The sequence below is a fragment of the Geotrypetes seraphini genome, chromosome 2, assembly GCF_902459505.1.
Source record: "Geotrypetes seraphini chromosome 2, aGeoSer1.1, whole genome shotgun sequence".
NCBI lineage: Eukaryota > Metazoa > Chordata > Amphibia > Gymnophiona > Dermophiidae > Geotrypetes > Geotrypetes seraphini.
This window is the reverse complement of record NC_047085.1, coordinates 496,081,702-496,094,389: the sequence shown is the minus strand read 5'-3', so window position 1 is coordinate 496,094,389 and position 12,688 is coordinate 496,081,702. Positions and strand designations below refer to the sequence as shown.

At 39.2% G+C, this 12,688-nt stretch overlaps 1 protein-coding gene across 1 annotated transcript in view; it reads left to right on the top strand.

The window, feature by feature from the left end:
- The window catches only part of LOC117354435 (zinc finger protein 436-like), a 124,239-nt gene that overhangs the window by 85,565 nt on the left and 25,986 nt on the right, over positions 1-12,688 (top strand). Inside the window, exons 4-5 of the mRNA XM_033931969.1 lie at positions 4,774-4,884; positions 8,448-8,510. Coding sequence (XP_033787860.1) covers positions 4,774-4,884; positions 8,448-8,510 — 174 coding nt within the window. The remainder of the gene's footprint in view (positions 1-4,773; positions 4,885-8,447; positions 8,511-12,688) is intronic.

Sequence of the window (12,688 nt, the reverse complement as noted above, 5' to 3'; positions counted from 1 at the left end):
TTAACAACAATCACTCGGACACCTGGAGCAACTCATCCGGAGTGCCACAAGGGTCAACGCTTTCCCCACTGCTTTTCAATATCTACATGTCCTCATTAGGTGTGAAACTAACCCAACTAGGAATAAAACTATTCAGCTACGCAGATGACTTTACGATCATCATCCCATTCGCCAACTCCATCTCGGAAACCATTCCCAAGGCATCCGATGCCATAAATGAGATGGAACAATGGATGATAGATTTCAAGCTCAAGCTCAACCCAGAAAAAAACCAAAATTCTTCGTTGCCTCCCCTCACCCGCTTGACAATAAAACTCCACTATGCATCAATAAACTCAACTACCCTATTCAGCCCACCATGAAAATACTAGGTGTTATTCTAGACCAATGCCTAACAATGAAGGAACAAGTGGATTCCCTATTCAGAAAAGGTTTCCTTACTCTCTGGAAACTCAGAACCATTAAATCATACAGAATCCTAGTGCAATCCCTCATACTGAGTCAGCTTGACTACTGCAACATCGCCTATCTAGTAATCTCACAAAAGAATATGAGACGTCTCCAAATAATGCAAAATGCTGCGGTCAGACTTATCTTCGGGCTGAAGAAATTCGACCACGTGACACCCTACTATCGGCAGCTGCACTGGCTACCAACAGAAGCCCGAGTAAGGTTTAAATTTGCCTGCCTCTGCTTAAAAGTACTATAAGGCCTGACCCCCAAGTACATAACGGATCTTTTTGCATTTTCTAATAACAAACTCAAGAGAAACACACACCCAAAACTCATTTCCCCTCCAGTTAGAGGCTGCAAAATGAAAAAACACCACAAACACCTCTCTCGCCAAGCAGTCCTATGGGGCAAAGACCTAGACCAACTGTTTTCGCCCACTACATACGGGGAATTCAGGAAATGCCTAAAAACATACCTGTTCCAGAAATACCTAAACAATTGACCCGCTCTCCCTCCCCCCTCCCTATTCCACCTGAACTTACAGCACTGTTATAAATATAATCTCTTATCTTCATCTTATCGTAACTTTACGCTGCTATTTATCCCCAACAGGTCCTGTTGGACATTACCTACTAAAATGTACATATTACATTTTCGCTCAGCAAATTGTATTTCTATACTATTGCCTCCTGAGTTCTCTGATCTCTGTATTTCCTCTGAATGTCTACTTATTGAATTTCGCTGAATGTCCAGCACTCTTGATTGTAAACCGCCTAGAAGTCGCAAGATTGTGGCGGTATAGAAGAATAAAGTTATTATTATTATTATTATTTGGCATATATTAGAAAACAACTTAAAAAATTTTCTGATTTTGAAAAAAATTAAACATTTGGAAGCTAAATTAGTGGATAAATGAGAGCAAAGTACCTTGCAAGCTTTATTAAAAGCAAAGGGTAAATATAATGAGATCATCAAAATTTGTAAGGAATGATTTGTTTTCCCAACAGGGAAGATTATTGGCAAATTATCTAAAAGCAAAGAAAAGAACAAAAATTATTGCAATAAAGGATGAGAAAGGAAAGACATACTAAAATTGAAAGCATTTTAAGTCAATTCCTAAATTTTTATAAAGACCTATATTCTTCTGAACCTTATGAAAATAGAGAAAAAGATGGTTTAGACTTTTTGAATCTAATTGAGGGCCTGAAAATTCATGAGCATATAAAAAAAAAGTTTAGAAGAGCCTATATCATTAAAAGAATTAGAAACAGCGTTGAAATCTCTTAGAGTTGGATCCGCTCCAGGTGGTGATGATTTCACAGTAGAATTTTATAAGTCATTTCAAATTACCCTATTACCTCATTTATTAAAATTATATGTCTCCACTAAATAAGGGTTGCATTACAGGTACTATGGCAGAATCATTGATTATAGTTTTGCCAAAGCCAAACAAAGATCCCACATTGGTTTCAAATCAATCAATGTATCATTAATCAATGTAGATGGAAAAATTTTGGCTAAGACATTGGCTTTACGCTTAGTCAAGGTTCTCCCTTTTATTATTGATATGCACCAAACTGGATTCGTTGCTAGGAGACATTCATCCAATAACACAAGATTGGCTTTTCATATGTTAAATTTAACAAAAGCCATGAAAGATCCAGCTTTTTCTGTATCTTTGGATGCAGAAAAGGCCTTTGATCGGGTGGAATGGACCTTCATGTATCAAAAACTTTTTTTCCACATAAAAATAAATCATCCACATAAAAGCCTTAAAGGACCTAGTCCGCTAGGGATACAGGACCCAACACGGTCCGCGTTTCAACAAAAAGTCTTCTTCAGGGGTTGCTGGGGGTCCTATAAAGGTGAATACGTGAGAAACAATTGTGTGGTGAGCCGAAAGTGAGACACTGCTTGCATTTGCAATAGAAAGGAGTCAATTCCTTTTGTTTTTTCCTTCATGTATCAAGCTATGGAATGGTTTGGAATAGGTTCAAGATTTATACAAATGATTCAAACATTGTATAGCTCCCCTGTTGCAAAATTGTATATTATTAATAATTTTTCAGAGCGCTTTAATTTGCAGAGGGGGGTTAGACAAGGTTGTCCCCTATCTTCTTTGCTTTTTGATATTGTTTTAGAACCCTTGTTATTAGCTATTCAGCAAGTAAAGGAGATACAGGGTATTTCTTATTCAGACCGGGAATACAAAGTCTCTGATAGACTAGATCTAAACTAGAGAATGACACGGTGGTTGTTACCCGCAGCTAGCCGCGGGTAACCCGCTGAAACAGTGACAAAAAAAAGGTAACCGCGAGTACGGGGACAAGGCAATTCACTGCCCCGTGGAGGGGTGAATGGTCTTGTCTGCAGTTAAAGGAGTGAGCACAAGCGGTGAAAGAGCGTGCAGTCCGGCAGCTCCCTCTCTCCCCCCGGCTGTTCGGCCATGCATCTCCCTCCCACCTTTTCCCTTACCTTCTCTTTGTGGCGATTTCTATAAGGCTATCCATTGTATTGCAGCCGGAGCATTGAAGTTGCGTTGTTTGTGGCTGCTGGAAAAGTCTCCTCTGACACAACTTCCTGTTTCCAGTTGCATCGGAGGAGACTTTTCCAGCAGCCAACACAACAGGACTTCAATGGATAGCCTTATAGATATCTCCACTAAGAGAAGGTAAGGGGAAGAGAGGGAGGGAGACGCACGGCTGGCCAGAGGGAGGAAGCTGCTGGACCGCGTGAAGAGTGCTGGGGGTGGGGGGATGGAGAGGAAAAGTCACTGAAGCAGCTTGAAGGGAACTGGGGAAGAAAGAGAGGGGAGAAGACGCTGGGAAATGGTAAAGAGAGAGTGGAGAAGACGTTGGGGAGTAGTGAGAAGACGTTGGGAAATGGGGAAGACAAGAGTGGGCAGAAGACGCTGGAAGAGAAATGGGGAAGACTAAGTGCAGAGAAGACAGATGCCAGGCTATGGGGGGAGTGGAGGGAAGAAGATGGGTGCCAGACCAATTGGGGGGGGGGGCGGGGAGGTGAAGGGAGAGGCACAGTAGCAGAGCAAATGGAAGACGCTGAGAGAAGACACAGTGAATGGAAGGAATTGAATGAGAAGATGAGGAAAGCAGAAACCAGACAACAAAGGTAGAAGAAAAAATTTATTTCCTTTTTTTTTTTTTTTTTTTTCTTTGTTTTAGGATAAAGTAGTATATTAGTTGTGTTGATAAAAATTTATAAACAAAGCCCTGCCAAATGAACATCTCTTTCTCTATAGTTCAGCAGTCAGGACTTTGATTTATAAGGAAAGAATAAACTAAATATTGCAGTACTGAGGCTTATATGGATGCTGCGGTGAAGGGGACGGCGGAGACGGGGCGGTCAAGGGGATGGTGGTCCAGGGACAGGGCAGTGACGGGGACAGAATTTTTCCCCGTATCATTCTCTAATCTAAATCCCCAATTGGTTTAAACATTATGGTCAAAAGTTTCGGGGTTTTTGTTTTTTTAAAAAATTTATTGTCTGGGAGACTGTGACAGTCACTGAAGGTCAGCAAGCAATGAGGACACTCTTCATATTTTTGGCCCCTTTTGCTGCAAAATTTGTTGTTTTGAATTATGTAGCCTGTATGACCCTTTTTTTTTTGTGTGTAAGATTGAAACAGATCTGATTGCACCAGTCCAGGCCAGAAACAGTCACTGCTTGCATCACTTGGTTCAGATGTGCCCTATACAAACCAGGTTTCAACTGACAAATCAATTTCAATTTAGCAAAATTTTTTTTTTTTTTCCCCTACAATTGAAACCAAATGAGATATCGCATAGAGAATGACACAGGGTTAAATTTTTCCCTTTCCCCGCAGGAACTCATTTTTCCATCCCATCCCCGTGAGTTCTTTTCCTGTCTCTTCCCCATTCTTTATCTGTGCAAGCCCCAAACACCTCAAAATCATAAATGTTTGAGGCTTGTGCGGTTAAAGCAGAGCTTACAGGAATGGGGCAGGGACGGGGAAATTGTCTAATTTTTGCTCACTCAATACCCAGGCTGCAAACTTTCCTTCAATTTGATCTGTGCATCTTGAAACAGTAGTTTCTGAACACTGCAGTTGCCCACCCAAAGGATTTGAGTCTTCTGGAACCAGGATGTTGCCAGCATTGACTGTGAGATTGGGCAGATTTAATGTTCCCATCTTTTTCTACAGCTTTATCTAGTCTTGTCAGCAATGAAAGAACCTATCACTTTCTCATCTTTCATCTTTTAGAATAAAATGAGAGCATGGAGATAATGATCTGCTTTATCTAACTTTTTTTTTTTTTTTTTTTCATGTTAAATATACAGGTTACGATATTCCAAAACCTAAAGTCCTGCTGTTAGTGGAAGAAGGACGAGATCCTTGTATTGATGATCATATTGATTCAGCAAGAGAGAACATTGACGGTATGGTCATAGGTAAGTGTGTGACCTGATTAAGAAAACATTGGTTATGGTTAAGCTGAATATTAACTTAAGGGTTATTTTATAAAAGCTTAGCATGCTGTAATAGACATTAGTGTGTGCTAAATGTCAAATGGCCCATAGATATAAAATAGAATGTACAGCATTTAGCACACACTTAAGCTTTAGTAAAAGGACCTAATAGATGTTTCTAAAGTGTAAATATAAAGTGGTGGCTTTAAAGTCTTTAATTTTGGACATATCTTTTCCTTTCATTTTGGCTAGTAAGATAATTGATATTTATAAGACTGTAGGGAAGAATGACAGTCACTAAAACAGGTAAATTTAAACCATACAAATAAAAATATACAGGTATGGAATCATAACATTGGATTTTTAACTGCACAATCCATTTTCTAGTGCAACAAGAATATCAGTCTCGACAAATAGGTACTCTCTTTTATTGCAAAGTCTGTAGAGATCCTAATTTACATATTCTTCTGCTCCTCCTTACTCTGCTGTGTGGATTTCCTCAGTCTCACACTCTACAGTGAAGTTGTATGAGCTTTTATGTTTTGCTTTCGTTTATTTTAAGGTCTTGGCATACGCCATCTTTGCCCACAGAATGCTCTGGATCAAGCAATGGGTGGGAGATCCAGCCTCTAAGGCAATGTTGAACAGACTCCCCTTTAAAGTGCAATTGCCCTTTGGCAAGAGTCTCAAGGTTATCCCAGGACAAGCAGGCAGCATATTCTTGACTGATGGGTGACGGCACCGACGGAGCCCCGGTACGGACAATTTTAGAGTGATTGCACTCTAAGAACTTGGAAAGTTCTAGTGGGCCGCACCGCGCACGCGCGAGTGTCTTCCCGCCCGACAGAGGCGCGCGGTCCCCAGTTTCTTAGTTTCCGCGGAGCTAAGAAGACGCGTTTTCTTCAACGGCTGTTGAAGACTTTTTTCATATCGCCTTCCCTCTCGCGTAAACCCTTAAGGAAATATTATTTCCTTCATTTTCTTTTCTTTTATTTTCTTTAAAAAAAAAACAACTTTTTTTTTTTTTTTTTTTTTTCACTTCTTTCAATTTCGCCCCGGCGAGGCCTGTTGCCACCATCGAGGCCTCGGCCTTTGATTTGGCAGAAGCCGTTTTTACCTTCATGCCCCCTCAACCCGGGTTTAAGAAGTGCCAGCGGTGTGCACGACCAATTTCACTCACTGACCCACACAACTGGTGTCTACAGTGTCTTGGTCCTAACCATCGAGCGTCTACCTGCACCCGCTGTGCGACTTTAAAAAAGAGAACTCTGAAAAATCGGCAGATCCAGCAGCAATTATTGTTTGGTGCCGAGATGTCTGACTCTGCGGCACCGACATCGGCCCCGTCTCAGTCGGCACCCACCTCATCGACACCGCGCGATACCGCGTCGGCGTCGCATCCCTCAGGTAAGCCGGCTAAGAAGCCTTCCCCGTTGGAGCTTCCTCCGGTCTCAGTAGCAGCAAGCCCAGTCCTGCCGACCTCGAGGCGTCCACGGAAGCGCTCCGCCCCAATAGAGGTGAGCCCCTCGACCTCATCCTCGGGGCGTAGAGCGGCACCGCAGGTACCGCAGAAGAAAAAGGCAGTACCGGTGCCTTCGCTGGACGAGCGGATCGCCGCTGTCCTGCAGGTGCAGCTTAAGGAACAGTTGCAACAACTCCTTCCTGCACTTTTGGCACCGAGCCTTCCGGTCCCGGTCTGGTCTGAGCCACCGGTACCTACAGTGGAGCAGCCCCTTCTTTCGGCATCCACTTTGTCGGTACCGCTACATTCTGCTTCCTCGGTCTCCATGCCAGTCCTCGCACCGGAACCGAGAGCTCAACACCAGGCTGTTCAGACTTCGGCACCGATGCAGCCCTTAATGTCTCCCGGTACAGTGTCTATGAGGTCAGGTAAGTCGGCACGCAAATCCCGACACCTGGAACCCCTCCACACCGGAATCTCGAGACCGCAGTTTTCAGGTTCGGGATCCTGATCTGTGGGGTGACTCAGAGGACCCTCTTCTCTCTGAAGGGGAATGTTCATCTGGTGATGAGGATCCTTCTGTTTTAGACCCATCCTCTAGACCAGATGTAACCTCTTTTTCATCTTTTTTAAAAGAGATGTGTGACTCTCTCTCTATTCCCTTGGAGGCTGAGTCAAAGAAATCCAAAGCTTTTCTTGATGCACTGGATTTTGACCAACCTCCAAGGGAATATCTCAAATTACCTCTCCATGACATCTTGAGAGAAACGTTTTACAAGAATTTAGAGACACCTTTGACCATACCTGGAGCCCCCTGCAAGTTAGACTCCTTATATAAAGTCATCCCGATTCCTGGGTTTGACAAACCACAGCTCCCACATGAGTCTCTATTAGTGGAATCCACTCTAAAGAAATCCACGGGGGGACAATTTGAGTTCTGATAGTTCTGACAGTTAAGTCCTTTTTCTTATTGGCTGTGAGGTCAGTGAGAAAGGGTGTTGGAGCTGCAAGTGCTGTCCTGCATGGAACCTTTTCTTCACATCTCGATTTGAACGATCCCTTCCTGCCTGCCAAAGGTCATGTCCAGTTCTCATGTGAAATATGAACTAGGATGTTCAATGAATTTTGATTTATTACTTGGAGGTGACAAGAGTTTCAGCTGTCTAATCACCTCTTCATACTTACAAATGCAGCATGTCAGGGGAGACATGCATCTAAGGCAACCATATCCAGGTTGATCACGATAACCATTTTTTCCATCTGTATCTGAAGCGGAAAGCAGTCTCCAGTAGCAGTGAAGGTACATTCCACTCATAGCGTCTTGGGCAGTCTCGCCTGTAGAGATTTGTAGGGTGGCCACTTGGTCCTGTCTCTACACGTTCACTAAGTTTTACAGGGTATATGTGTCAACTGGTCTGGACACCACTTTGGGTTCTCAGTACTGGCAGCAGGCATATCTATCCCACCCTAGTTGCTGGGGACTTCTCTGATACATTCCGATGGTCAAGACGACCAGTCCTGTTGCACAAGGAGGAAAGATTAGATTCTTAGTCAGATGTCTTGTTTCTTTCACCTACCCAGTAGGGTCAGAACTGGAGAAGTCCTCCTCATAAGTGCTATAGAACAATTGGTGCAGACGACACGCAGGTAGGTGGTTCCTTTTTATTACCACCTTGTTTCATTTAGTTGTGGTTAACTAGCATTGTTCTTTAATGTTTGTATTTTGAGCAGAACAGAAATGTAGTTTTGAGAAGTTTCCCCGCATCCCTCTTATGTTTGCATTCTAGGACTCTAGAAGTTTTGGTACCGACTGAGAGAGTGGAGCTCATACCAGAGTGATGGGAGGTGGAGCATGAAAACAAACAGTGGGCTCTCTATAAACCTCGCAACTAGTGGGGGTTTAACCCAATTGTCAAGACTACCAGTTCTGTTTACAAGAAAGAAGATATTATACTGCAAGCCTTTAGAAAATATTTCCAAAAAGTATTCTACCCACTTCAACCAAATGTGATGTCATGCAACTCAGGTGATAAGAATGCTATAGCTAAAATGTAACATCTTTTATTCTTTTTGGATGGCTCAGATGAAGACGCCATTAAGGATGAAGACGCCATTAAGACTATCACAGAGGCAAACTTCTGCAAAGGTAAGCTCCTTTAAGTTGCCAGCAGGTAAAATATCATGCTGAGAGCAATAAATCGAAATCTAGACATTCAGAATTACACTTGTGTGAGTGTGTACACATCTTCCACACTTTCCTATATAGATGTTCAAAACAATTATTTTGAGAGCCTAGAATATTTACTCCTGCTTTATATGTTCAAGGGACATTCAATAAGTTATCTACCTGAATATGAAAGAAAGTAACAAATGTGTTGAAATAAGTCTATCTATACATGTTTTGACATGTCTCAAGGTTACTCATGCACAGTTGCGGCTTAGTGCAAGTCTAATATTCCAAGAGACAGGATGTCAAGAGAATCAAGTAAGAAACTGCTAGATTTGGAGCACCGTTCAATGATAAAAATTTCTTACTAAAGAGAAGGGAAAAAGCCAAGAGAGATCTATGAACACATGAATAGTTTATAGTGTCTGCCCCATCATCCTACAAAGTAAAATTTTAGAGCAAGCAGTTTAAGTGTAGTAGAAAGTTCATTGAAGATGGACTCTCACACTGGATGACTTGTGGAAGCAACTTTCACAGAAATATACAAGAAAGTCAAGAATTTAATTTTGTCAGATGAATTGAGGTTTCCTGAATAGCTGAAGAAATGGGCATCTCTGCAGGTACAATTTGGAAAATGAAGTTGGGCATGTCCAGGGTTAGTGCAAGCTGGATTTCAAGAATGCTGTGCCATGTCAGAAGGCCACGAAGCTCCAGTGCTCAACTTCAAGAAACGGAACTATGATGCTATGAGAGCAATGGTGAGAAAGAAACTCAGAAACAGCTCAAGAAAAACAGACTGTAGAGAAAGCCTGGACCCTATTCAGGGACACAGTGCAAGAAGTACAAAATCTGTACATCCCCAGGTTTAGGAAAGGGTGTAAAAAAAATCGAACAAAAGACCCAATATGGATAGCCAATGAAGTGAAGAAAGCGATAGGAGATAAAAAAATTGTTCCGAAAATGGAAAAAAGACCAAACCGGGGAAAACTGGAAGGAACACAGGAAACACCAAAAAGAATGTCACCAAGTGGTTAGGAGAGCAAAAAGAGAATATGAAGAGAGGCTGGCTGGGGAAGCAAGAAATTTCAAAACATTCTTCAGATATGCTAAAGGGAAGCAACCGGCGAGGGAGGAAGTAGGACCGTTGGATGATGGAGACAGAAAGGGAGTGGTAAAGGAGAAAAAAGAGGTAGCTGACAAGTTTAAAAAAATTGAGTTTTTCAAACAAATTCAACAATTACTTTTACCACTGGCTACATCTAATTTAATAGTAGCAGGGGATTTCAATGCTGTAATGGATCCAATTTTGGATAAAAAACCAAGTAGAATTATGAAATCATTAGGCTTAGATAATTTGATTCAATCTTGTGATTTAGTAGATATATGGCGTATTCTTCATTTTAATGATCAGGAATTTTCTTTTTGTTCTCAGGTCCACAAATCCTTTTCACGAATTGATTATATATTTGTTTCTAATAACCTAGCGCAGCGTGTGTTAAAAGCAGTAATAGATCCTATTATAATTTTGGATCATGCTGGTGTGTGGATTAATCTTCAAAATTATGATATTGAACATTTTAATTCAATTTGGAGATTTAATAATACTTTTTTAGCGGATTCAAATTTTCTCGAAGAATTTAAATTAAAAATAAAAGAATTTTTTCAAATTAATGATTCGGATAATATTAATGCTGAGATTTTATGGGACGCTTTTAAAGCAACAATGAGAGGGAATATTATTTCATATTCAGCATATATTAATAAACAACATAAAAAACAGTTTCTTGAATTAGGAAAACAAATTAAGTTATTAGAAAATAAATTAATTGAAAAATGGGAAAATAATACATTACAAGATTTATTAAAACTAAAAGTTAAATATAATGAGATTTCTTCTCAATTTGTGAGAAAAGATTTATTTAATAGACAAGTTCAATTTTACGGAAATTCAAATAAAGCTGGAAAATTATTAGCAAATTTTCTTAAAGCAAAAAAAAGAAAGTCCAAGATTATTGCAATAAAAGATATACAAGGTAATACACACAATAACAATAAAGACATTTTAATACAGTTTCTTGATTTTTATAAAGATTTATATTCTTCTGAATCTTATGAAAATAAAGAACCAGATGGACTTAATTTTTTAAATTCATTTATTGGACCAAATGTTCCAGATCATATAAAAAGAAGTTTAGAAGAACCTATATCTTTAAAAGAAATAGAATCAGCATTGAAGTCTCTTAGAGTTGGATCCGCTCCGGGTGGTGATGGTTATACGGTTGAATTTTATAAATCATTTCAAAACATTATTTTACCATATCTATTAAAATTGTATCAGTATCAAATGAATAATGGAAATATATCAGGTACTATGGCTGAATCACTAATTATTGTCTTACCAAAACCAAACAAAGATCCTACTTTGGTTTCAGATTACAGGCCTATTTCCTTATTAAATGTAGATGGTAAATTAATTTCTAAAGTACTAGCAATAAGATTGGCAAAAGCTCTTCCTTTCATTATTGATGTGCATCAAACAGGATTTATTGCTAAAAGACATTCATCACACAACACTAGATTAGCATTTCATTCTTTAAATTTAGCAAAAACTATGAATGATCCTGCATTTATGGTATCTTTAGATGCAGAAAAAGCATTTGATAGAGTAGAATGGAAATTTATGTATCAAGCTCTAGAATGGTTTGGATTAGGTCCCGGTTTTATTAAAATGATTCAAACTTTGTATAGCTCTCCTGGTGCAAGATTATATATAAATAACAATTTATCAGAAAGATTTAACTTGCAAAGGGGAGTTAGACAAGGATGTCCTTTGTCCCCCTTACTTTTTGATGTTGTTTTAGAACCCTTGTTAATTGCAATTAATCAAACTAAGGAGATAAAAGGAATCACATTTTCTAACTGGGAATATAAACTTTCTGCATATGCAGATGATATCTTATTATATTTAAGAGAACCGGGGAATACTATTCCAAGTTTACTTAATCTTCTAGAGGAATTTGGAAAATTTTCTGGATATAAAATTAATTGGAATAAATCAGAAATTCTTCCTATTAATGTTCACTGTACCAAAGGATTATTTGATTCATATTCATTTATTTGGAAAGAGGAAGGTTTAAGATATTTAGGAATTATGATTAAAAATACAATTGATGATACAGTCAAAGAAAATGAAAAAATTTTATTGAAAAAAATTACAGAAATGTGTGAACAAATGGAATCCTTTACATCTTTCATGGTGGGGAAGAGTTCAAACAATTAAAATGATGATTTTGCCTGTGGTTTGTTATCAAATGAGTATGATACCAATATTTTTTCAGGGGTCCTTTTATAAAAAATTAAACAATATTATTACAAAATTTGTTTGGTTTGGGAAAAGACCCAGAATTGCTTTAGTATCTTTACAAAGACCAATTGTGGAGGGAGGGGTAAATTTTCCAAATTTTTATAGGTACCATCAAGCCTATATTCTAAGACAGGGTATGTATTGGATCCTCCCAGATCTCATGGAGAATGTACCAGATTGGCTATATTTAGAATGGCGGCTCCTGTTCCCATTACATTTAGAACATTTAATTAGTATAACAATGCCTAGAAGATACAAAGATAACAGAATTTTATTAGATACTTGGAAAACATTAAGATATATCAGTAATCTATCACCAGAACCAATTTGTAAATCACTAAATCAGTCTATTTGGGTAAACTCCAGAATCAAGATTGGCGGATTTAAGATCGTCTGGAAACAATGGATAAGTGCAGGTATACGAACATTAAATGATGTCATTTCAGAAGGTTCACTGCTTAGTTTTTCACAATTGCAAAATAAATTTGGCTTAAATAAATCACAATATTTTAAATGGATGCAATTGAAGCAGGCCATTCAGGTAGGGTTCCCTGAATGGAAAAATCTTAATACTCAATATAGTCTGCAGGTTTTATGTTTCCAGGCGGATTTCTTGGGTCACCAAGCCGCAAAATGGTACAAATTGATATATGGATTTTTAAATAAAAAAAAGAAAACTGGTCTTAAGGATATTTGGAGTATTGAGATTGGACAGACAATTTCTGCATCTCAATGGCCACGATTTTGGTCCTGGAGATTAAGATCTACAAAGTCAGCATCTATGAGTCAAACA